Source organism: Terrapene carolina, unplaced genomic scaffold (genome assembly GCF_002925995.2).
Source record: "Terrapene carolina triunguis isolate 2854851 unplaced genomic scaffold, T_m_triunguis-2.0 Scaffold96, whole genome shotgun sequence".
Classification (NCBI taxonomy): Eukaryota; Metazoa; Chordata; order Testudines; family Emydidae; genus Terrapene; species Terrapene triunguis.
The window spans coordinates 72,095,647-72,122,796 of NW_020664447.1; the positions used below are offsets into that span (position 1 = coordinate 72,095,647).

Below are 27,150 nucleotides of genomic sequence, written 5' to 3' on the forward strand. Positions count from 1 at the left end.
CCAGCTCGTTGCTGGCTCTCTGGGGAAGGAACAGCCACTTCTTCACCAGCTTCCGGATGATCTTGTCTGCCTTGTTGAGGGGCACCTTCGCCACGGCGGATCCCCTTAGGGTGAACGAGATGTGTGGGATCAGGAAGGTGTTCAGGGCATTTATCTTCTGCCACGGTGCCAGCAGGGAGGCATCAATCTTGGCGGCGTCCTGCAAGATCTCCTGGATGGTGTCCTCGGGTGTCTGCCGGACACGGAACCCTGTTGGCGTGCCCAGGTGCTGGTATGCCTGCCCCTCTGCCAGGGGGATGACGGGCTCACCCTGGATCTGGAACCCCGTTGTCTGCACCGAGTCCCTTTTGCTGCCGTCAATGTGCAGAGTTGCGCACTTCTTCGCATTGAAGCGGAGCCCCATCCAGTCAGTAGCTCGGCTGGTGGCATCTAGCATACCTTGGAGGCTCTCTGGGTCGTCTGCAGTCAGGACCAGATCGTCCGCATAGGCCAGAATGCTGAGTTTCTTGCCGTGCAGGTCGAAGCCGGTTGGGCTGCTGGAGATGGCTCGGATGAGCGGTTCCATGGCCAGGTTGAAGATGATGGAGCTAAGGGGGCATCCTTGTTTCACGCTGCGGCGAATGGGGATGGCGTCCGTCTCTCCGTTCATGGCGCAGATGGTGGTGGTGCAGTCCTTGTAGAGGTCCCGGAGGATCTGGATGAAGGTTTCTGGCATTCCGAACTCTCCCAGGGTGGCAAAGATGTGATGGTGGGGTATGGACCCAAAGGTGTTGGTCAGGTCAAGCCATGCTACTGCGCACTGCCTCTTGGACCTCCTGGCCTCCTGGATGGCCGTCTGAAGGAGGAAGTTGTGCTCGTAGCATCCCTCACAGGACATGAAACCCTTCTGCACTGAGCTGATGGCGCCCCCGCACACTGACCAGTCTGTGATCCTTGCCGCGAGGCAGCTGGCATACAGCTTGTAGATGGTGGAGCAGAGGGAGATGGGCCTCCAGTTGCCGGGGTCGTCTCGGTCGCCTTTTTTGTGGATGAGCACAGTCATGGACTTTTTCCAGGAGCAGGGAACGCGATGGAACTGCTTGCATTTGTTGAAGATGGCAGCGAGCACCAAGCAGCCGGGGTCTCGCTTCTTCAGCAGGGGGTAGCGGATGCCATCTTTTCCAGGGGCGGTGTTTTTGGTCCTCAACAGCCTCGCCTGCACCTCCTGCGGGGAAAAAATCTTGCTCCAAGTCCTCCGTGAGGTCGATCCGGGGTAGCGGGGAAAGGCACTCTGGGCGTCGCAAGTTGGTCTGGGCCTCGTGATCAAACACATCCTTGAAGTAGGAATAGAGCCTCTCGGGCTGGATGGCACAGTAGGAGGAGGTCCCGTCGAGGATCTCCCTCATGGCTTTCGTCCGGTTCATCCTGTATAGTTTCTGAATACGGGATGCAGCCGCCGGATCGTAGCGGTGGCCGACGTCCCCTCTCCTGCCTTCTCTGGCGGTGTTGTTACGGCTCGGCGCAGGGAATATGCGAGTGGCCCATGAGGCTTCCTGGGGTTCCCTCCTTCTGGCCGTAATTTCCGCAGACAGTTCTGCAGTCAGTCTGTCCATCAGGTTGTCGAAGTTCTCAAAGTCCTCAGCCTTTGCCAGCTCCTCCATCCAGGCGGATTGCCACGGCGTGGCGACCCTCGCTCGTGGCCATCGCTCCTCCTGCTGCGTTGTCTCTGCAGGTTCAGGTGCTGCAGGGACGGTTTGCGGCCTTGTTGTCCCTCGGACTGTGGAGCGGTGTTCAGGTGGGTCTTGAGGCGGGGGTCCTGGTGTGGTGGGGAGGGCAGCTCTCGGTGTCTCCGAGGCAGCACTGGATCTTCCGGGAGGGAGTGGGGTTCTGGAAGCACCGGTGCTGGGCTTTGTTGGGGCGCGGTCGTGTTTTGAAGCGCTGGGGATGGTTCTGGTTCTTCTGCGGGCGGCATCCGGCTGATGGGTCCTCGGTGGGGCATGGGGTTTTTGGCGGTCAGAGGTTCTTTGGGTAACCTTGGAGGTGGTGTTGGGTCTCCCGGGGGCGGGGTCTGGCTGTGGGATCTGGGGGCTACGGAAGGCTCCTCTGTTGGCTGGATCTCGCCGTGCAGCCTGAGGGACGATGCTAGTTGCTCCTACGGCAGGGAGGCATGAGGTTACCTGTGGGGGAGCGCTGCAGCGTCTCGTGTCCGTGTTGTGCCGGATGGTTTTTATGAGGTCGCTGAGGCGTCTGGTGAGGTTGTTGACCTGAGAGGTGGCGGTGGTCCCCCTCATAGCAGGGTCCAGCGTGGGGATTCTGGAGACGGGACTGGTCCTTTTGGTGGCATCGTCAGTCCTCGAGGCGGGGGTTACGCTTCCCTCAGTTGGCGGTTGGTCCCCCCTTATCTGCTGTGACTCTGGGGTGCTGAAGCCAGATCATCGGTGGGGATCAGGGTTGGAACCCGGAGGATGTCAGTGGGATTCACTTTCGCGGTCGTGGGGGGTCCCCTGCACATGGCTTGATGAAACTTACATTTCATTTCGGTCTCGAAGGGGAGATCGCAGCGGCTACACTGGAAAGCAATCCGTTTGTTGTTTTATCACTTTAACTTTGCCACAAAAAGCTCTATGCCTCTTGTTGAGGTAGTTTTTTTTGTCGGCAAAACAACAGAGTTTTGCTGCCAAAAGTAGCATGTACATCTCCACTGTTTTGTTGGCAAAAGCTGCCTTTTGCCAACAAAACTATGTAGTGTACACAAAGCCTAAGTCCAAAGTTCAGGATTTTGTTTGCCTTGCAACCACCTAAAAACTCTCATGAACTGTTGATGATTCTAAAGAGAGATGGTTGTTCATATATCATCAATTATTGCATAACAGAATCCTCAACTCACATGCGGACAGGTAAAGAAGAGGAGAAATAGATTTTCATGTGTTTTAAAATGTAAAGCTATTTGCAAGTTGAAGTTCACACAGTACATACTGTAGACCTGAACTATTTTTTCCTCTCAGAAGTTTTGCAGTATATAAATATTCTTTTGTCAGCTAATCATGTATCTGCTAGTCCAATTCTTTCTTTTTCTAAGGAAGTTATAAACAGCCTTAAGCCATCTGTGAAGTTCCTGTCACACATTGACTTTAAAATAAATAAATAAAATTAAAACACATACTTTTACAATAAAAAAGTCAGTTCAGTGGGTATGTGTAGAAAGACTAAAGGCTTGTCTACACATGGACCTATTCAGGAATATCTTCATGTGCAGACAAGACCTAAAAGAACTCTAATTCAGCTATTTGATATTAATTCAGGATTTTGATATGGATCACTACTATAGAGGTCTCCTCAATATTTTTATATTTGTAAAGGAACCGAGGAGGAGGAATCTCACTATAAAGAAGAGTGCTTCTGTTCAAACACTCACCTTGGTAAGTAGGAATACCAGGAAAGAACACTAATGGCACAAGGGAGCAGAACAGAATTTTGCGGTAATGCTATGTAATTTACTTGTGTGGCAGACCTTAATTTTAAGTCCTTTTTAAAAAAATGTGTAAATACATTACATGCAAATGTATGTTTTCCCCATGATTAACTTAGCTAACTTCTACAATGAACCAGAAATGTTAAGAACTAGAATGTGTGTCCCATTTAGATGGATAGATGTCATAAATATCAACTTGTGGTAGGAGATTATTTCTATACAACTCATTTTGCTTTTGTGCAGTGCCCCTTTAACTGTGGAAAGGCAACAATTCAGCATTATCAAAAGAAAATATCTTTTACAATATGGAGTGGGAAACATTGTCCGAGTTGGTTTTTATTCCCTTATGCAAGGGTACCATATAAAGCAATGGCTGGGAATGAGTTCAATGTAAGTTAATTTGTATTACGTGAAAGCTGTAAGGATGCTGTAAGGATAGCAGCTGGGACAAGTAACCCACCATCTGTGCAGTTTCCATCATACAACCAATTGAACTGTTGCATGTAAATTAGCTGTAGAGTAAGGGTGGTAATTGGTTGAGTTACCTCTGATATCACAACGGTCTTGGGCTCTTGGCATGACATAAATACATACCTTACTGTAACTGAAAGCCCATGCTTTGTGCCAGAGTAATTTGTAAAGTCAAAATGGGTGCAAACTTACAAATTTGACCGTAATGGATCACAAATCCTAGTGATGACTGAACCTGGTGATAGTTTAAACAAAAAGAGCTCTCATGAGCTTGTAGCAGCTTCCATCACTTCACACTGATTAAACAGACATACTAGGCTTTAGAGCAGGGGTAGGCAACCTATGGCACGCGTGCCAAAGGCAGCACGCAAGCTGATTTTCAGTGGCACTCACACTGCCTGGGTCCTGGCCACCGGTCCAGGGGGCTCTGCATTTTAATTTAATTTTAAATGAAGCTTCTTAAACATTTTTAAAACCTTATTTACTTTACAGACAACAATAGTTTAGTTCTATATTATAGACTTCTAGAAAGAGACCTTCTAAAAACATTAAAATGTATTACTGGCACGCAAAACCTTAAATTAGAGTGAATAAATGAAGGCTCGGCACACCACTTCTGAAAGGTTGCCGACCCCTGCTTTAGAGTGACACAGTCAGACTTGGAAACAACTTCCAAAAGGGATGGTGGAACTGAAAGCCACTAGAAATCATCAAGCTATGTGTCTTGATGAATGCCTTTTGGACAAATTCTACAGATACTGGATTCCTGAAAAAAGTCAAGGGAATATGCAAGATGACCTCGTGCATGTGATTACTTCTATGATTGACAAGACAGTATACAGAATGCGGAAAAAATTATTCAAAACAAATACTTAAGACAATAAAGTCTTTGCCTATGTCTGACATAACCTCCTTCCAGGCTCATCCTTCCAGACTATCAAAAAGATCAGTCTTTATACCCCTTTTCTACTGTTATCACAAATCTTGCTTTCTTCTATTCTGTACCTGATGCCTGCAACAGCCTTCTAATGTCTATTTGTCAAGGCTCCAAACTCACGATTCAACTCACTCCTACTCATTTATGCAGTATCACCTAACAAAAGTATGCGTTTTCACACTTTTTAGAGACTCAAAACATTTAAACCACACATTTTGTTGTAAGAATGAATAAATGAGTTCTCTGTAACCCATGACCTCCCTCAATTCCACTCCACCTAGGAAATATGATGGACTTGTGAGGATATTGTAACAGGCCTGACATTCCGGATAGTTACTCAAGTTAATAACTACTCTAGTAGTTAACTCAATAAGACTACTCGTGAAAAAAACACTACTTATATACATAAGCTTTTGCAGGATAAGGCTTCCACACAGTAAGCTCTTTGGAGGCAGGAACCTGAAGCACATTTGTGGATAGTAAAAATAGTAAATAATAGTTAGGTATGGTAGTGATAATAGAAACATTAACAATGTCAACCTTCATTTAATAGGTCAGATTGCAGCTAATAAAATGTCTTGTTTTTAACTATATAAATTCTCCACTCAAAATACTGGATTCCAGTCCTGGTCTTTTGATTAGTATACTTAAAAACATTTTAAAAAATTGTTTTGTTGGGTTTAATCAATCTTGTTAGACATGTCTAATAAATTTGTAAAATATACCTTCCATTTCTTGGGGCTATCCTAGGCTATGTGTATCCTACAGCTTTTGTCAGCATAACTTATGCTGCTCAGGGGTGTGAATAAACCACTCCCGAGTGACATAAGTTACTCTGACATGAGCACTGGTGTGGACAGCGCTATGTCGGCGGGAGAAGCACAGCTATTGCCTCGGGCAGAGGTGGTTTTATTATGTTGACAGGAGAGCTCTCTGTTGTCGGCATAGAGTCTCTTCACCAGATGCACTGCTTTGTTGTACGTGTAGACAAGCCCCTAGAATACTCTCCAAGACTTTATCCACACTACTTTTTGAAAATGGTTATAGCCTGTAAAGCAAATTTTTTTAAATGTCAGCAGGATTCCATGTTCACTAATGACTCCATATGAAGTTTGCTCATTTTTCTAAACATTTTTTCGAACTGCCTGCCCTGAAAACTCATCTTAAAACTTCAGAGTCAAGCTGCATTTTTTACATAACCACAAGAAAAAAATTCTGCAGGCCAAATGATGCACTAAGTGACATCTATACAAACCCATTTAAAGCTAATGAGTTTATGTGGGCATCACTGAAGGAAGACAGCAGGGTTACCTGTGGAAAGGAGAGTAAAATTTAGTCTACAGAACCTCTAGTACTGGGAGTTGTATGCGAGATGGAAAGAACCCAGCTCAGGGCAGCTTTGCAGAAGTGGGTCTAGTGGGAATGGTTTGATTCACAAAACAAAACAATTCTGATAGGGAAGCGAGCAAGAATAACTACAAAACTCCACCATAGCATATTGAGAGTTACTGTTTAGGGAAGAAACATACTTTAAATACGTTAAGCCAGTGGTTCTCAGCGTCCTTCTTTGTGTTTTGAAAGGGAGGCTGGAGGTGGCACTTGGGGATGCATGCTTCTCCCACAACCCTAAAAATTAGCTGGATGCTTCAGCTACCAGTGACCAGCAATGAAAATTAGTTAACAACGCAATTCACACTACTCAACTATTAGTGCAGACTGCCTGCAGACTTGGGAAAATACTTCATCATTAACATAAGCAAAAGTGGCAATGTTTTCTTCACAACAATGGAGGGCTATTTTTTTTTTTTTTTAAATGAGAACTTCAATTTAGGAGCATAATGCTGGAGGAAAGTGTGCGCAAAAGGCGGATTCTGCAGTAAAGTCTGCTGTTATAGAATTCATGTAGCTCTGTCTATTAAAAGCTCTCTTATAAGGGGTCCACACAATGACAGGAGAACAAACTACAGTGCATACACTACTTTCCTTGAGAGACTATTTCACAGTCTAATAGATGTGTTAACATTTACCTCATTATTTTCCATCTTAAATGTTTCTTTTAATTTCAACCCATCACTCCCAGTTTTACCCAAAAGGACTGAAGTGTGTTACCACAGAATTATTTAATTTTTATTTCCCAGTCAATAGTGGTACCACCGCCCAAATTTCTCAGCTGTTCAATTGGTTTCTGAGGCAAGATGAAAACTTACAGCAGCAGTTCTCAACCAGGGAACCGCAAGCCCTTTCTGGGGGGGCCACAGGGCCTCATGGCTGAAACCCGGTACCCCAAGCCCCGGTGCCCCCATGTAGGGCAGAAGTCAGGAGCCCTAGTACCCCCCCCCCCCCCCCCGTCTGAAGCCTGGAGCCCCGGCGCCCCACTGGTCTGAAGCCAGGAGCAGCGCGGGGCTGAAGCTGGGAGCAGCGTGGGGTTGAAGCCGGGAGCCCTGGCACACACACACCCTTGGTCTGAAGCCGGGAGTGGTGGGGGAGCCCCAATGCCCTCCCCCCCAGGTCTGAGGCCAGGAGTAGCACGGGGCTGAAGTCCCAAGCCCTGGCGCCCGCCGTGGGCAGAAGCAGAGTGTGTGTGTGTGGGGGGGGTGCTGCCTCCCCCAAACTGCAGTGTCTTACCCAGAGTGGAGCTGTCCCGGGGGCAGCTCCCCCCGCCCTTCCGCCAGTCCTCCTCAGGCCCCGTACTCTGGCCAGATCATAGGTGGGAAGCCGAGCCAGGCAATGCAGGACAGATGCTCCTCTGCTTGGTGGTGCCATGGAGAGGGCAGCCGTGGCATTCCCATCTGCTACTGGTGTTTGGGGTTGCGGCTGCTCCTCAGCTCCCAGGCCCCTTTGACTGCTCATGCAACCGGTAAGAGCTGCCCAGGCAGGGGGACCTGACTCCAGGGCAGCAGAGCCCTAAGAAAACAGCCACCACAAGGGGAGCACTCCTAGCACGCAGCCCCTAACTACCCCTCTCTCCTTGCACCCTTAGCTACCCCCCTGCCTGCACTCAGCCCCTAGCTTCCCCTCTCCCTGCACTGCAAGTGGTTTTCAAACTTTTTAAGCTGAGTCCCCCCTTTGGGTTATATTTTTTGGTTGCATCCCCCCCCACAACCCAGACAGGCTGGGTGACCTCCTGAGGTGAGTCGGGAGTGGAGGTGGCACTCCCTCTCTGGACCCCACTGTGCAGAGCTGGCCCTTGCCCCACCCCAAAGAAAATAGAAGTCAAACTATGCCTATGCCCAAGGGTCCCCCCCAGCCCGGAGCCCCGAGTCCCCCCACCCACACTGGGCATTTGAGTTTCTATAGCATGTTGAGGGGGAGGCCTCAGAAAGAAAAAGGTTGAGAACCCCTGCCTTACAGAGCCACACAAGATCTCTTTGTGGCTAGTAAAAAAATCACCCTTTAAGACATCAGGGCAGGTAGAACAGCACCACTAACGGGCATTACCATGCACTCCAGTCATGGTCTACAGACAAATCAGTTCAATGATTAGCGGCAATCAAAACAGCATTAGGATGTACAGAGAATGGGATTGGGCGGGGGGAGATAAAAAAAAAAAAAAATCAGCTCCTCCAGAGTGAGTACCAAACTTTCCTGGGCAAGTGCCATCAACTTTAGCAGACTCCTAAACTTTACTTAAAAAAAATAGTTTCAAGCCATTGTGATCACAAAGAAAACCTTCCAAATGGGGAGGAAGTATAAGTCAAACCAGTGATGTCTTCCTAATTGTGCTGAGAGATAGCAGCAGTGCCACCATTGCTTTGGGGGGCAAAGTAGCTTCCTGCCTCTGTAACAGGGGCAGAGGAGACCTGTCTGCTGCCACTGTTTGGCGGGTAGGTAGAGACTGGTATTTGTTGGAGGACTGGCACAGAATTAATTAGGATTCAGAATTCAGTGACCTGGAAGCTAGGGTCTTCAGGCCCAAGCAGCAGGGAGGTGTTGCCCAGAAGAAGACGAGGCAGAAGGGGAGGCATGGCTTGGTAATCAGTGTATTCTGACAAGGCAAATAAGCATAGTCCTTATACTAGTAAGTGCCTGATAATTTTCTCAATCCCTAAAATAGAAAATATTTGTATCATTAAGTGAACGGTATACTCTCATCTGGAATATTGCTTTCAGTTCTGGACACCTTACCTCAAAAGAGAAAACAACAAAAATAAAAGAGGTTCAGAAACAAGCAATGAAAATTTAAAAGCATAGAAAGGTTGTCATATGAAGAATAGGACTGTTCAGGTAATGTGACAAGGAGAGGAGAGGATACAGTTATTTATAAAAATGAATGATAAAAAGAGTGGAAATTAGGCACTCCTTTATTGTCTAACAGAAATACAAGGGGTCATGCAGTGAAACTAAAAGGCATCAAGTTTAGAATTGACTTTTTCCTCAAAAAAAGCAAACCAACATGTGGAACTCATTGCCATTATCTAATAATCCTATAAACTGTACATGCTAAATAAACTATTATATGTTAATTTCAGTTATTCAATTTGTAAAAATATTAGTTTGCTGAATATTTTTAAAAATATGGATAATCTTTAAAATTCAATAACTCCTAGATAAACCTTAAAGCAACACTTACAATACTTCATACTTCCACTTTCTTTTATAGATTTAAACAAGCTCATTTACAGCAAATAAACTACCAAAATCAATCTTCATATGCAAATCCCACTGAAATCAGTGGAAGTCTGTGTAGCCCGAACAGACAGACAGATTACAACCTGCAGCATTTTATACTCAAAAATTCTACCCACATCATTATATTTTTAAAATATTACCACTATATTTGTTTTTTAAATGTCGTTCTTTCATTTGATGTTTCAGTTGTACTTTACTCATTTGTTCAGCTCTTGAAAGCTGTCCTGGCGGTGGTGAGTGCTATAATTATACCAGTGTAAAATAAGCCAGTTTACAAAGGTGATTCGCCCCCTCGCACCTCCCACCCCCACTATGCTCCCTTTCACCCTTAAATTCAATAGTAAGGGCCACTGCCATCTCAAGGAGTTCATCTTACATAAGAAATAAGACATGCTGTAAAGAATGGGGAGAACAGTCTTGATATTTTCTTTCGTAAAATCAATTACATATTTGGTTTTCATAATTTATTAATAATTTAGCAATTTAAAAGACTCAAATCAATGTAATTAGCATTTAAACATGTTTTTGATAATAATCATTTTCTAAATTTGATTCCTACTATATCAATTTAGGATTTCCTTATAATGCACGTTCTCAGAACTTTCCCCAACAATGACTCGACTAAGTAAGAGACCTCAATGAAGTTTTCTATCATTCAGTATCAGCAAAAGGAAAGCCAAATAACATGAGGGAGAGGGGAGATTACAATCAATTGTAGACAGCAATCTGCAAGAATGATCCACCCTAACCAGATGTAAGATAAAAAGCCTGGAAATAGCTAAGGTCAGAAAAACATCACCAAATATGCAACTATATGGTTGAATGAGATATGACAGACTTCATTCATACTACTAGTGCTAAATAAAGCCAGATATACTTCGAAGTTTAATCCACAGTAACTACAGCAACCATTAACTAACTGATCAAATAATCATGGATAGTTCTTACAAAAAACCTACCATAACGTAGTGATCTGTAGAGAAACATGCTTGCAATGTGAGGAAAACAAGTGATATGCTTTGTTTTAAGTGAATTTATTATTTAAGGGGTAATTCTAAAGCAGTTTTAGCAGGAGTGCAGAATACTCTAGCTGCTTAAAATATATCCTGACAATATTGTTTTGTTCTTTGTACAGTCTTGAAATCAACAATTTTATAAAGTGTGGCTATACATATAGTATTTAAAAGTATTTTAAAGGATGTTTAAGAGTGAAAAATATATTTGAAACTACTGAGAGCTGAATAGATTAGACACTACATTGAAAGAATTTTAAAATATTTTATGTTCAACAAATATAATCCAAACTGTGAGCAGTTTATTTAATCTGGGGGTTATCAATTATTTGAAGAAGAGATCCCAAGTAGTATTTGTGGCAAAGATCATTTTGGGGGGCCAAGAAGCGGGATACTGGTGTGCAATATAGTGTGTACAATGTGGACTAAGTGTATTTCGTACACACCATTACGTCTGTGTGTCCAATATGCACAAAGTCTGTACCTGATGGGTAGGAGAGCTTTGTCCTAATCTTCCAACCCTGTCCCTTGGCCTAACAAGAGTTAACCATAGCTGCTGCCTCCCCCCATTTCAGAATTGCATACAAATTATGCCGATAGTGTCATGGAACAGATATACAAAGCCAGTTCCCCTCTTTCTTTTTTAGGTGTATTGGGAAAAGATGACTACCAATACCTGGCATGCTCTCACACACTTACCATCGCTCTCTGCCCTGACAAGCAGGGACATGCCCTTCAGCCTCTCCACGTAGCCAGAGGACACATGTCCGGTGCCCCGATCATCCCACTGGCGGTCTTCATTCAGCGTGTAAACTTTTACCCTCCGCCGGGTGTCTGTCATCCTGCCGCCTGCCACACCACAGCCACCACCCTGGCCTGTGACACCTGAAGGAACAGGAGGTTGGTGGGGGGCTAGGCCCCCCTCAAAGGAGCGGAGCAGGAAAGAGGGTAGCAGTCCTCACAGACACCCCGGATCTCTCCTTATTCTTCACTGCTGGGGCAGTCTCCTCCTCATCCCCAATATTTGGAGACACAGCAGAGTGCTGGGGAAGGGGGTGGTTGGAGGAAAGCTATTTACGAGGCGTGCTAGAAGACCAGGGAGGTGTTATTCAGGAGGGAAAGCCTAGGGAGCAGTTGGGCTGCCGGGGGTAAAGGGACAGGCCGAAGGGGCAGCGTGGGGAGGGAGCAGAGGTATTAGCGGAGGGATGGTGAAGGAGAGGTAAAGAGAGGATGGGAGAGGAAAGATGGCTATGGGGGCTAGAAGTGGGTGGGGGGGAAAAGCAGGGGGAAAAGGGTGGCAGGGGATGGGGCTTGCAGAGCAGGGGTGCCAGGAGAGGGGTGAGCCGGGAGGACAGTGTGCTGGCCGGGGAAGGGGACAGGAAGAAGCTAGATCAGCAGAGGGGACAAGGGGTGGTGGCAGATCGGCGGTAAGGGGGAGGGAGCGGGGTCAGTTCACCCCCTGCCCAGCGATCGGCTCTATTGTGCGGGCGCTGCCCAGGCCCGACGCCCCCTCGCTCGCAGTTCGTCCGTGCGGGGGGTAGAGGAGGCGCGGCTCGTGGGCAGCCAGCGGACGCTGCCTGTCTTGAGCGGGGTGCGAAGGCGGCCGGGCTCAGCGCCCCGTCTTCCCCATGGGCTCGCGGCAGATTCACTCCCAGCCCGGCTCCGCCGCCATATTCTTCTTCCTCCTCCTCCCGCTACTGCTGCGGCTCAGCCCCGGCTCCTCGGCCCGCTGCGCTAGTCCGGCCGGCTCCGCTCCGGGCGCCCGGCAGGCAAGGCCCCTCCCGGGCCGGGCTGGCTGGCTAAGGCGCGGCGAGGCCCGTCCGTCTCCCACTGGCTCTGTCTCCGCCTCAGTCAGTGCGCGGCCGCCATCTTGGTTTCACCTCTCACTGGAGGCGCGGGGTCTCCCAGCCAGCGGCGGCACGGGCCGCCCGCCAGAATTTAAAGGGCCAGCGGCAGCCATGGGCTCAGGGAGCGGATGGGGTTGTTAGGGGGGAGAGCAGCGCCTGCCTGTGTCACCCAGGCGCTTCCGTCACCAACTGTGTGCACCCCCCAAGTAGCACCCTACCTTGAACCACACAGCAGGCCACTCATCAGCAGGCCATAGCTTGAGGGGCAAGGGTAGCACCCCTCACCATGAAGCACCCCACTGATCACTGTGGCACCCCACCCACGACCACACATCACCCCACTAATCACCACACAGCACCCTGGAGTGCCAGGGCCCAGCCCTACAATGCAGCACCCCATTGATCACCACACAGCACCTAAGGGTGTAAAAGAATGGTACCCCACAGCACCCCAGGCTGAAAAGGCAGAAGCCCATTGCCCAGCATCCCCACACATCACTGCACACCACCCCCACTCTTTATGGTGCAGCCCCCCTGGGTACTAGGGTACCACCCCCACCCTTCATAGTGTATTTCAACCTGGGGTGTGAGAGCAGTAGCCCTACTCACAGCACCCTACCTTTGAGCCAAAAGGTGGCACCCATGCAGCACCCCACATAACAGTGGGTATGCAGGAGGGCCAAATAACCATAACAAATAATATTTCACTTATATTGCAGTGTTTCATTTCGGCATCACAGGGCAGGAGCCATTCATTAACCCAAAGCTCAGTGTGTATAATGACACTGTAATGGTATAGTGCTGGGAAATACTTTACCCTCCCCCAGCCTGGCCCTATATTAGAGGAACTACCAAAGTGATGTAAAGTTGCCTTTGTTTCACTACCTCTGTTTGGGTCCAGATTCAGGAGTAACACCACATTGGGCCTTAAGACTTTAAATTCACTCTGAAGTTATCAACAATGGCGAGAGAGAGTGCCGGTGTGATGAGCTCCTGCCCACCCTTTGTTGGTCTCAAAGCAGGCTGCTGTATGGTATAAGAGCTACAGCTTATGAGTTGTACAGTAGCTGTTGGCTTCCTTAGGGATATCAAATATGAAGTGTAACCCAGAGGTGACAAATACATGGATCACAGTGGCAAGATCCACCCCTTCCTCAGAGATGAGGAGTCTTCTGGCCATTCAAAGATAGTGAAAATCATTCCTTGCCCCAAAATGCAAAATGTGTGTCCAGGAGCCCAGCATGAACCCAGGCTTTGTTCTACCTTGACAACGGGTGATCAGATGTCCGTGGTTGAACAGGAAGTGCGAGTTCCAGGAAGTTTCTAACCTCCCTTTTTTCCCTGATCTGAGTCCCACATTCTCCTCATCAGTTTGCTTACATTTTGTCCAGCAAAGCTGGAGTGATCCTGCTGCAAAGGCATCTTTTCAGGAGGCTCCCTGAATGGTACAAAAAGGGAAACAGCTTCTGGTAGAACGGCTGTTGGATTCACCAGACAGAGATGCAATCCAACAATTGCAGGAACAAACAGACGCTGTTGATTCTCTGCTGCTGTCAACATCAGAGCATATGTCTGACAGATTTTTTTTGAAGGCTGCATCAAAATTGAAAACAATATGCAAAAACACTAGAGCTGTGGGGACCTTATAGGCCCATCACTGTACTGGGAGAGTCTATTGCAAGACACATTCTAGCTACACATGGGAGCTCAATGTATTTTATTTTTTTATTAAATGGATGTTTGTATTTATTAATAAAATGCATTTTGCTGGGTCTAATGTGCCACAAATCACAGACTAACAGGTTATCTCCCCAATTAACAGTTACTCAGGAGGAGGTATCCAATCACCACTATTTCCACATTACTGTCATACATTTTTGTTTGGCCCTTTATAGCTAACCACAAAATTTATATCCATATGTGAACTCTTCCAAAGTCCAGTTGTGGACATTTAGTTAGGGCCCACCTCTAGGTTTCAGCAGGGATCCAATTGTGGATTAGAGCTGGCTGTGACGAGATCTCTGTCTACACTATGAAGACAAGCATGTTAAAAAAGCATCCATAGTATGGCTGAAACTGTACCAGAGACACAGTTGTGCCATAGTTCTCTTGACTAGTGAATATAATGTGTTATTTGTGTTTTGAGAACAATGTGTTGTGGATCTGTGCCCAGGGGAAATCCTGGAGCAGGTGCACAGAAATGCACACTACCTGTAAATGCGTAGGCCATCCCTGAAGGCACTTGTGTAGCCAGGTGTGGCACTGGAGGGGAGTTCCACCTTACTTCCCCTGATTAGTCATCAATAAGATCTGGGCAAGGAAAAGCCAACACAAACTAACAAAATAGTACGTGTACGTCCCTTTTAATAAGGTTTCAGGACAGGCACAATTACATGAAACAATGCATAACGTCCTCACCCTGGTTCAGAGCTCTCACACGAAGTATTAGAATCTAATCAGACTAGTCTCCTGAAACACAAATCGCCACCTGCTGCAACCAACATAACTTCTACTTCCTTCTCTCTTGCCCAGCTTCCTGTTTAAATAGCCAATCCCCATGGCAGGGCAGGGCTTCCTTAATTACACCCAGGCTATCCACCTTCTATAACCTCCACTTTGATAGAAGGCTTGAAGCTCGCACAATGCCACAAATATACAGGGATGGTCTGGGAGGCACAGGGGCCAGTCTAACCAAAGATGTGCTACTTCATTACCTGTCCCAAGCACCCTCTGTCAACAGGGCTTCTGTACAGAGTCCTGGCTGGAATTTGAAGTTGCTTTCCGCCAAAGGAAAATCTGAGGGAGAGCAGTGGTTATTTGCAATTTGCACCCCTTTGTGGCCATGGGAATAAACGTGGACCCAGGTTTATTTTATTGTGGTTTCTTTGTTTCAGTTTTTGGCAATTACAGAATGGTATGCTCAAGCAGGCTCCACGTGGAGTCTATAACCTTTAATTTCTTAACTTTTGTCTTAAGTTTCTTTATACCAGACTCTGTTGGGTTTTTTTAAATCACCCTTCCTGAGTCTGTGTCACTGCATTGCCTACTCTCACATTTGTTTTTTCGTGACGCCTCAGCTCCCAGATTCATGTGATTACATGAGAATCTCAATTTTATAAGTAAGTTTCTAGCCCTCATGATAGCAGAGAAAAGCTCAAAAATGTGACTAAAGACCATCAGAGACCAGCAGAGGAGCTAGCAAATGGGAGTTTTGCAAGGGAGTTCTCCAGGTGAAGGAGAAGCAACTACATGACCCTTGGGGTGAGTTTGTTGTTTGAGAGCTTTCTGCTTGCCTGAAGCCTACAGTGTGGTCTGTTTGGGGGGAGGGCGTGGCTGAGCCTAGTGGCCTGTTAGGCAAGGCTGAGAATTACTTAATGAGGCTTTGATCTGTAATCCCTTTAGGATCTGTTAACCAGGGAGTGGGGCTACTCAGGGAAAACAGGGTTAAAATGCCAGCTCCTAAGTGACCAAAGGAGCTAGTGAACAGAAGCAGCAAACAGGATTTGTGAAAGAGTATAGAGAAGGAGCATGAGAGCCAGCTATACTTGATGTTCTTTAAACTTGGGCCAATATTCACCCTTCTTGAAACCCCCCCCAAAAACAACCCCTCCCCCAATAAAAGCTTCAGGAATAAAAATAATGCAGGTAGAAGCCCAGCAGCAGAGCTGGGCTATCTAGCTTATTGTACTGAACACAGCATGCATGATTACCTACCTTGTGGACAGGTGGTGTATGAGTGCACTCGGTGCAAGCAGCTCATGGACCTCAGGGACGAAGTATGGGCTCTTGAGACCGGAGTGACTGAACTGGAGGAGCTAAGGGAAACAGAGAGGTACATAGACAAGACTTTCTGGGACACAGTAGAATGGTCCCACCCCCAGTCTGACAGCCTCTGTGCTGTTGAGGAGGATGAAAGTCTTTGGGAAGGAGAACATCAAGCTGGAGTGGAGAGAAATGATCACATAGTTGGCACCCTCCTACCAAATGATGCCATGGTATCCTCTCACACTGAGGATACCTCTCCAGGGGAGGGAACCCCAGTTATTAGTAATGGGGGATTTGATCATCAGAGATACAGGTAGTTGGGTTAGTGATGACTGGGAGAACCAGATGGTAAATTGCCTTCTGGGTGCAAAAGTTGTAGATCTCGAGTAATTTAGACAAACTTATGTGCAGTGCTGGGGAGGAGCTGATAGACGTGGTACATATAGGTACCAATGACATAGGGAAAGATATTTGAAGAGAGGGGTCCTGCAGGCTAAATATAAATCTAGGTAAGAAATTAAAGACCAGGACCTCCATGGTAGTATTCTCTGAAATGCTTCCAGTTCAACGCACAGGGCCAGTTAGACAGGCAGAATTGCAGAGTCTAACTGTAGGAAGGAGGGTTTTAGGTTAGGAACCAGGGAACCTTTTGGGAAAGGAGGAGCCTATACAGGAAGGATGGGCTCCTCCTAAACCAAAATAGAGCCAGATTGCTGGCATGTAAAATTAAAAAGATCATAGAAGAATTTTTAAACTAAGGGCTGGGGGAAAGCCAACAGGTGTGGAGGAGCACACAGTTTGAACAGAGACGTCCCTTAGGGGAGTATCTATTAATGAGGATTTTCTATATCCTAGAAAGAGGAAAGGATAGAAGTTGATCAAGTACAGGTAGGAACTGAAAAGAAACAGTCAAATGAAAAAAAGAGTCCCATTCAGTTATCACATGAAGGCAGACAAATAAATATTGACAAATTTTATAAGTGCTTGTATACAAACGCTAGAAGTCTAAATACTAACTTGAATAATAACTTGAGTGCTTGATATTAAGTGAGGATATTGATATAATGGGCATCACAGAAACTTGGTGGAATGATGATAATCAGTGGGACACAGTAATACCACGATACAAAATACATAGCAATCACAGAGTAGGTCATGCTGGTGGGGGAGTGGCATTATATGTGAAAGCAAGCATAAAGTCAAATATTGGAAAAATTTTCAAAGAATCAAACTGTACCACAGGATAGAAATTCCACACTTAAATAAGAAGAAGATAGCAGTAGGAATAAACTACCAACCATTTGGCCAGGATGGCGATGGTGATTGTGAAATGCTCAGGGAGATTAGAGAGGCTATAAAAATAGAAAACTCAATAATAATGGCATAGGTGCCGACTCCGTGGGTGCTCCGGGGCTGGAGCACCCATGGGGAAAAATTAGTGGGTGCTCTGCACCCACCGGCAGCCAAGCTCCCCTCACCCTCTACCCCACCTCCTTCCCTCTCCTGAGCGCGCCGTGTCACCGCTCCTCCACCTACCTCCCAGTGTTTCCTGCCCGGCCACCACCAAACAGCTGTTTGGCAGTGTTAGCACACTCTGAGAGGGCGGGGAGGAGTGGGAATGTGGCGCGCTCAGGGGAGGAGGCAGGGAAAAGGCAGGGTTGGGGCAGGGATTTGAGGAAGGAGTTTGAATATTGGCAGGGAGGGGGCGGAGACTTTGATGAAGGGGTTGGAATGGGGGCAGGGAAGGGTGGGAAGAGGCGGAATGGGGGTGGAGACGGGGTGGGTTTGAACACCCACGGGAAAGAGGGGAAGTCGACGCCTATGATAATGGGGGATTTCAACTATCCCCATGTTGACTGGGTACATGTCACTTGAGGATGAGATGCAGAAATACAATTTCTAGACATCATTAATGATTACTTCTTGGAGCAACTAGTCCTGGAACCTACAAGGGGAGAGGCAATTCTCTATTTAGTTCTAAGTGGAGCACAGGATGTGGTATAAGAGGTGAATATAGCTGAGCCGTTCACTAATGGCAACCATAATGTAGTTAAATTTAACATCCTTGATGGGGTGTGAATACCAAAGACCACCACCACACTAGCATTTAACTTCAGAAAGGGGAACTAAACAAAAAAAATGAGGAAGCCAGTTAAATGGAAACTAACAAAACTGAAATGCCTGCAAGCTGCATGGAAACTATTTAAACACATCATAATAGAGGCTCAAATATAATGTATGCCCCAAATTTAAAAAAAATAGTAAGAGGACAAAAAAAAAGTCACCATAGCTAAACACAGAATAAAAGAGGTGATTAAAGCCAAAAAGGCATTCTTTAAAAATTGGAAGTCAAATCCTACTGTAGAAAATAGAAAGGAGCATAAACTCTGGCAAGTCAAGTGTAAAAGTATAATTAGGCAGGCCAAAAAAGAACGTGAAGAGCAACTAGCAAAAGACACATAAACTAACAGCAAAAAATTTAAGGACATCAGAAGCAGGAAGCCTGCCAATAATTAGTGGGGCCACTATACGACCGAGATGCTAAAGGAGTGCTCAAGGAAAATAAGGCCATTGTGGAGAAGCTAAACAAATTCTTTGCATCTGTTTTCACTGCTGAGGATGTGAGGGAGATTCCCACCCCTGAGCCATTCTTTTTCTAGGTGAAACAGCTAAGAAACTGTACCAAACTGAGGTGTCAGTAGAGGTGGTTTTGGAACAAATTAATAAATTAAACAGTAATAAGTCACCAGGACCAGATAGTGTGCACTCAAGAATTCTGAAGGAACTGAAATATAAAGTTGCATAACTATGGTGTGTAACATATAGGTTAAATCAGCTTCTGTACCAGATGACTGGAGGTTAGCTAATGTGGTGCCAATTTTTTTAAAAAAGGCTCCAGAGACAATCCTGGCAATTACAAGCCACTAAACCAAACTTCAGTACCAGGCAAATTGGTTGAAATATAGTAAAGAAGAGAATGATCAGACACATAGATGAACACAATATGTTGGAGTTTAGTCAACACAGCTATTGTAAAGGGAAATCATGCCTCACCAATCTATTAGAATTCTTCGAGGGGGGTCAGCAAATATGTGGGCAAGGGTGATCCAGTGGATATAGTGTACTTGGACTTTCAGAAAGCCTTTGAAAAGGTCCCTCACCAAAGACTCTACGCAAAAGAAGCTGTCATGGGATAAGAGGGAAGGTCCCCTCATGGATGAGCAACTGGTTAAAAGACAGGAAACAAAGGGTAGGAATAAATGGTCAGTTTTCAGAACGGAGAGAGGTAAATAGCGGTGTCCCCCAAGGATCGGTACTGGGATCAGTGCTGTTTGACATATTCATAAATGATCTGGAAATAGGGTTAAACAGTCAGGTGGCAAAATTTGCAGACAATACAAAATTACTCAAGATTGCAGTCTACTTTGGACTTAAATAAGAGTTTCAAAGGGATCAAACAAAACTAGGTGACTGGGCAACACAATGGCAGATGAAATTTAATGTTGATAAATGCAAAGCAACGCACATTGGAAAATAATCTCAATTATACACAGGGCCGGCTCTAGGGTTTTTGCTGCCCCAAGCAAAAAAAATTTTGGCTGCCCAGCCCGGGGCTCTCTCTCTCCCCGCACCCCCCAACTGCACCCTCCTGCAGCCCCAGCCCTGGGTCACTAGTAACTCACTCCCAGGGTGGGTCATTCAGCAGGAATTTTGGATGTGCACAGAACACAGACAGGATTGGTTCCCATATGGTTACAGAACTGCAGTAAAGTAGAACAATTTTCAGCTTGTGTGATTGAAGGATATCTGGATGCATATTATAAGACTGTCCTACATAAATGAGGAAAAGTTGAGGTGCCTTTATTCTTTTGTTCCATTCTTTGTTTCTATGGGGAATTTGCCAATGCAATATCACTGTCTTCCTTTTAAACAAATAAAACTAAAAGCAATGGCTGTTGAAAATAGCAATTCCAGTCCTAATAACCACTGGGAAGCATTTCTTGCTCAATTTATTCTACTTTTTCTACAGCAAGTTACAGTGGATCAGTATATTTGATTTGGGAGAAATGAAGTAACAGCTGCCCAAACTGAGCTTGAGCACTCCTGAATTTTGAGGGTGTTCAAATCTGGAAGGCAGGTGCTAGATTCCCTTTCTGAATATTAGCTAAATCTGGAAAAGAAAAGTCAATTTCTGCTTCCATGGCTCAGAAGTGTACATCCTCCTACGTGCCTGGTACTGTATCTAAAGCTGCCCAGGTCCTAGTAGAGCCTCCCCTCCCTTACTTTTCATTTTAAATTCAAGTGGGATCCACGTACCTCCCTTGCTAGGCTTCAGATAGAGAGGTGCACTGTCCATTTAGTCCACCCAATTCTTTCTTTGGGGGAGAGCCCAGGGCTGGGGCAGCAGGACGTGTGGGGGGGGCAGAGCTGGGGCGGAAGGGGTGCGGGTGTGTGGGGGAAGAAGAGCCCAAGGCTGGGGCAGCAGGGGGGTGCGGGTGGGGGGAGAGTCCAGGGCTGGGGCAGCAGGGGGGTGTAGGTGGGGGCCAGAGCTGGGGCAGCAGGGGGTGTGGGCGGGGGAGAGTCCAGGGCTGGGGCAACACAGGGGTGCAGGGGGAGCCCAGGGCTGGGGTGGGGGGCGGCAAAAATCCTAGAGCTGGCTCTGTCCCTACCATTCACAACAAGCTGCAGCATGAGGTTTCAGTTCCACACTCCTTCCCCCTCCCTTTCCTGTTAATTGCAGCCAAGGGAATGCTGGGAAATGTAGTTCTTTCCCTGCTCCAGGGCAGGCTCTATAGGCAGGGATCTAACCAAGGAACTACAGCTCCCAGGGCCCCCTGTTGGTTCTCAGCTCCCATGCTGGATTCTTGTGCCCCTGCAAATTTGCCGCCCCAAGCAACTGCTTGCTTTGCTGGTGCCTAGAGCCGGCCCTGATTATACATACAAAATGATGTGGTCTAAGTTAACTGTTACCACTCAACAAAGAGATTGTGGAGTCATTGTGGTAGTTCTCTGAAAACATCTGCTCAATGTGCAGCGGCAGTCAAAAAAGCTAACAATGTTAGGAACCATTAGGAAAGGGAAAGATAAGAAGACAGAAAATATCATAATGCCCCTATATAAATCCAATGCTCACACTTTGAATACTGTGTGCAATTCTGGTTGCTGCATCTCAAAAAAGTTATATTAGAAATGGAAAAAATACAGAGGAGGGCAACAAAAATGATTAAGGGTATGGAACAGCTTCCATATGAGGTGAGATTAAAAAGACTGGGCCCGTTCATCTTAGAAAAGAGATGACTAAGAAGTGATATGACAGAGATCTGTAAAGTCATGAATGGTGTGAAGAAAGTGTTATTCACCTCTTCACATAACATGATAACCAGGTGTCACCAAATTAAATGAATAGGCAGCAGATTTAAAACAAACAAAAGGAAGTACTTCTTCACACAATGCAGTCAACCCATGGAACTCATTGCCTGTGGATGTTGTGAAGACCAAAAATATAACTGGGTTAAAAAAAGAATTAGATAAGCTAATGGTGGTTAAGTCCATCAATGGCCATTATCCAAGATGGTCAGGGATGCAACCTCATGCTCTGGGTGTCTCTATGTCTCTGATTGCCAGATGCTGGGACTGGACAACAGGGGAATTATTGCATGATCCATCACCTGTTTTTTCATTCCCTCTGAAGCATCTGGCATTGATCACTGTCAGAAGGCAGGATACTGAGCTAGATGGACCATTGGTCTGACCCAGTATGTCCATTCTTAGGTTCTAAAAAGCACCCAAAGTATCTCATGATGTTTAGGCCAATCTCATGATTTTGGGTACTGTCTCATGATTTTTGAATGCTTGGGGTTGGCAGTATTGGTGCCATAGTAAAAGTAAAGAAGAGACACAGAGCTGATACAAAACTAAAAATTTGTTTTGTATTAGAAAGAAGGAAGGAGAATAGTTCCCTATGGTTCAGTCTGAAAAACAACTAATTCAACCAAGATGATTAATTATACAAGTTAAAAGATAGACAGATATGGGATGCCGCATAACCACCACCCACCCCAAAAGACACATATCTGAAACTGGTGTATGTGGGATGTTCAGGCGTCTCTGGAGGAGCACTTTAAGCCATCCAGCATGCTGATATACATAAGTTATAATTAGTACATCAATGAAAGAGCATAGTGTGGGCTCCTTCCCCAGGTCTCATCTGAAACAGCCTTGAGGAAGGACACTTACCTTCCTATAGTTTTTAGCCATCTGGTAGTCATCCCCTGTCTTCACAAGTAGCTCCACTGGAACTAGGTAGAGAGGCAGGATGGGGAAAACTGGCTGGACACCATAGAAGGAATCAGTGGCCTGTCCCTCTGGCAGAGATGAGCCCATACTACATCTCCTAATATAGGATGCTAGAAGGGAGGGAGGAAAAAAAAAAAAAAAGAAGATAGTAAGGCAATATACAGAACACTGAAAAGTACATATAAGGTGAGAACAAATGACACGACAGACCAAAGGAACCACAGAGTAATAGGCAGGATCTCCCCAAACACTATCACCCTCATGCCATGCCCAGAGGCAAGGCATATAGAATAATAGGACTGGAAGGGACCTTGAGAAGTCATTTAGTCCAGTCCCTTGCCTCATGGCAGGACTAAGTATTATTGACCATTCCTGACAGGTGTTTGTCTAACTTGCCCTTAAAAATCTCCAATAATGGAGATTCCACAACCTCCCTAGGCAATTTGTTCCAATGCTCAACTACTCTGAACAGTTAGGAAGTTTGTCCTAATGTCCAACTTAAATGTCCCTTGCTGCAATTTAAGCCCATTACTTCTTGTCTTATCCTCTGAGGATAACAACAATTTTTCTCCGTCCTTGTTATAACAACCTTTTACATACTTGAAAACTTATCTCCCCTCTCAGTCTTCTCTTTTCCAAACTAAACAAACCCATTTTTTTCCAATCTTCCCTCATAGGCAATTTGCCCCGGGCCCCACAGGGGCCCCCACGAGAGTTTTTCGGGGCCCCTGGAGCAGGGTCCTTCACTCACTCCGGGGGCCCCGGAAAACTCTCGTGGGGCCCAGGGGGTCCTTCTGTCCCGGGACCCACCGCCGAAGTGCCGGGTCTTCGGCAGCAATTCGGCGGCGGGGGCCCCCTGCCACTGAAGACCCCAGGCCCCCTGAATCCTCTGGGCGGCCCTGCTCATAGGTCATGTTTTCTAGACCTTTAATCATTTTTGTTGCTCTTCTCTGGACTTTCTCCAATTTGTCCACATCCTTCCTGCAATGTAGCACCCGGAACTGGACACAATATTCCAGTTGAGGCCTAATCAGCATGGAGTACAGCGGAAGAATTACTTCTCGTGTCTTGCTTACAACACTTCTGCTAATACGTCCCAGAATGATGTTTGCTTTTTTTGCAACAGTGTTACACTGTTGACACATAAGCAATATATCTAACAGCATTGGCAATTGCCATGTAGGACTGGACCATTTGAGATCCAGGAGAGATCAAACGTACGAATAGGAACTGGTATACTCTACAGACCTGTGGAAATGTGCAACTAAACCAGGGAGCAGAGCAAGGTAGGAAAATAAGCCAAAGGTTTACCCCATTTCCTGAGACTGGGGTGCTGGATACTAGGAAAGACAGCATAGAGGTGGGATGGTGTGGAGAACGGGGAGTAGCAGAAGATGTGAGAAAATTAACATGAACAAGGTGCAGGTTGCTATTTGTGTTGCTGTAGCACCTAGGAGCCCCAGTCATGGACCAGGACCCCATTGTGCTCGGCTCTGTACAAACACAGGACAGACAGTCCAAGCTCTAGAGAGTTTACAATCTAAGTAGAAGACAAGAGACACTAGATAGATACAGATATGCAGATGAGGGAGCACAAGGAAACAACAGAGCAATGTTGGTCAAGTATGACGGGCAGTGGGCTCAGCATAACAATGGCCTAGCCATTGTCAAATTTTTTGTAGGCATCGCACCAAAGGAGAGTTTTAAGTAGGGATTTGAAGGTGATAATGAGTTCGTTTTGTGGATATTTACAGGGAGATCCTCCGAAGTATCAGGGGTGTCCTAGAAGAAAGTAGAAAGGTGCTTGTTTGAAAATTTAACAAATGGGTAATGGAGACTGGCATCATGAACTGATCGGAGGCAGGAGTTGACATCTCAGTAGTCAATAAGAGATGATAAATAGCATGGAGAATGACTGTTGTGGGTCTTGAAAGTGAAGATAAGCTACTTACATTTAATGCAATAGAGAAGAGAAGAGGGAGCCAGTGGAAGGATTTGAAGAGAAGAGTGACATGGTCAAAGAGATGAGCTAGAGAATGATCTTTGCAGAATGGACATGAGTATTCATCAAGGCCAGAGATCAAGATACAAGATTATGAAAACTTGGATGAGAGTTTTAGCTGTGTGAATAGATAGGAAAGGAAATATTTCTGAGATGTTTTGCAAAAAGAATTGGCAAGATTTAGAAATAGCCTGGATGTAAGGACCTAGAGAGAGGTCCAAGTCAAAGATGATGCCCACGTTACAGGCCTGAGTGACAGGCAGGATGATGATGTTGTCCAGAGTGATCGAGAAAAGAGGTGGAAGGAAGGCTTTGGGGGGAAAGATTTAAGAGCTCTATTTTAGCTATGCTGAGCTTGAGCTGATGGTTAGACATCCATAAGGAGATGTCAGAGAGGCAGGCCAAGTTTTCAGTTTTGACCAGGAGACAGGTTACTCTCATTGCCAGGACAGCAAATCTCAAATGAGGTAAAAACTGGCTAACTGACATATCAAATAGTAGTTATCAATAGGGAATCATTATTGAATGTGGTGTTTCTAGGGGGGTTCTGCAGGGATCATTACTAAGCCTAAGGCTATTCAACATTTTTATCAATGATCTGGAAGTAAATTTAAACTCATGGTGTATAAAATTTGTGGGTGTCACAAAGATTGGCAGCATGGTAAATAATGATGAGGCCAGGGCAGTCATATAGAGTAATGTGGATCACTTGTTAATCTGGGACCATATAAATAAAATGCATTTTTGTACAGCCAAGTACAGCGTCAGACATTTAGGAACAAAGAATGCAGGTCATACCAACAGAATGGGGGACTGTACCCTGGAAAACAGTGTCTCTTAGACTACAATACTAGTGACTGTACATGTCTCCATGTGCATTGTTGTGCCATAGCGCTCTCTCTCTCTCACACACACACACACACACCCCTAAATCCCTGAAGCATGAGTCTGGAGGCAAGTACAGGATGAGGAAGCTAGCATGCCTGAGGGCGTGGGTATGCACGTGCCTCCACTGTAGCATGGACCTGTACCCATGGTACAGTGTAGTGCGTGGACGGGGCAAGATCCAGATCCCAAGTTTCAGTATTCCTCCAGACCCATTCCTACAATGCAGTGAACCCTTTTCTGCTTGACCCTTACCACATCTATATAAAAGCCTTGTGACTCTGTTACCAGTGGTAGTAGCAAACTGGGCTGACCACTTCAGAACAGTTTTCTGCTGCACTCTTTTGATGAGTACAGGTGAACATAGATCATGTTCTGATTGCAGCCGCATTGTCTGCCAAGCATACCTGGGCATGGATCACAATGTGCAGTTAGACTACACCATCCTCTAGGACTTCTCCCAGAGCAGCAGGAACATTCACCTGAGCTGGGAGATTTCAAGGAGGCTGGAGGAGGCAGGAATTTACAGCAGCCCCTGGTAGGCAAAAGATGTAATTGCAGTGCCTCCACAATAGAATCTATTATTCGGGGCGAGGAGGGAGGGAAGAGAGAGAGAGAAGAGAATCTGCAGGGGACATGAATTCTGCACTTGCGCAGTTGCGCTAAATTCTCCCAGGAGTACAACATGCATCTTGGCCTTTAGCAGTATGATCATATTTTTTCCCCACAGTGCATGTGATTCTTTTATTAAAAAGTGGTGAGGGGGCAGGGGAAGGGCATGGGCCCCTGATTCCAGCACAGGAGAGCTCATTCAGACCCTGCTTACACATTACTACAGGTATCTTACTATTATTAACCTCTGCTCCTTCCTAGGGGACTGCAGAAGTCTGAGACTGAAGGAGAGTGTAACAGTCACATTCCTGAACTGCTAAAAAGTATCAATATTGAGGCCTTTGGCAACACAACTATGTTGCATGGAAGGATTTATTAGCTTCCCTCAAAGGAAATAAAAATGTAATGCTACCCTTGTCTTTGAATTGGCAGGAATTTCCACTGCCAAATGAAAACCATTTCTGCAAGGAGGGCAGGAGCAGCACCCCAGAGACAGCAGAGACAGATGAAGGAGGACCCTGGAGGTCCTGCCCAGTGGCATGGACAGGAGAAATCAGGAGCAGTTTGAGTTCCTCAAGGCTTGGGAGTATGAGACTCTTCGGCAGGAGAAGGCACTGATGAACCAGTTCCTGAAGCAGGATGCATGCCTCAAGGAATGGAATCAAGCCCTGATGTAGTCACTCATTCAGCTGGTAGCCAAACGAATTTGGGGCCCCACCAGCCAGTGCCACTGTGCCTCTCTGGGAACTGGCGCCATCTCCTTCTCCTCCTGCTACTTCTCCTTCAGCTGCTCCCCAGGGCTCTGTGGAGGTGGAGGACACAACCTCCTGAGTGACAGGGAGGATCCTTCAGGACTCTGGCACAACACCCTCTACCAGCACCTGAAACCCCTTACAGGGGAACCCCCCTGAGCACGCAGGAGGGGAACAATGAGCCTGTGGCACTCCCTGAAACCCAGCTTGTGTCTGCCTCTCTAACTCCACACAGGAGATGTCCCTGCCTGGACAATTTTCCACTGCCATTCCCAGGAGTATGGGGAGGGGGAGGGAAAGGACAAGGAGACAGGTTCACCAACAATAATGGGTGCACATTGCTCAGGGCAGGGCCGGCTCTAGGCACCAGCAAAACAAGTTGGTGCTTGGGGCGGCACATTTTTAGGGGCGGCATGGCCGGCGCCAGAAAAATGTGCCCCGGCCGCCCTAGCTCACCTCCGCTGCTGCTGCCGCTCGCGCGCTGCTGCT

General features: G+C 46.3%; 1 protein-coding gene across 2 annotated transcripts in view; it reads right to left on the bottom strand.

Moving 5' to 3' along the window:
* The window catches only part of PPP4R3A (protein phosphatase 4 regulatory subunit 3A), a 71,382-nt gene extending 59,606 nt beyond the window's left edge, over window positions 1-11,776 (bottom strand). For both annotated transcript variants that reach the window (XM_024206003.3, XM_024206002.3), the window contains exon 1: window positions 11,201-11,776. In XM_024206003.3, the coding sequence (XP_024061771.1) occupies window positions 11,201-11,342 (142 nt within the window). In that variant the 5' untranslated portion in view covers window positions 11,343-11,776. The remainder of the gene's footprint in view (window positions 1-11,200) is intronic.
* Window positions 11,777-27,150: the final 15,374 nt, after the last annotated feature.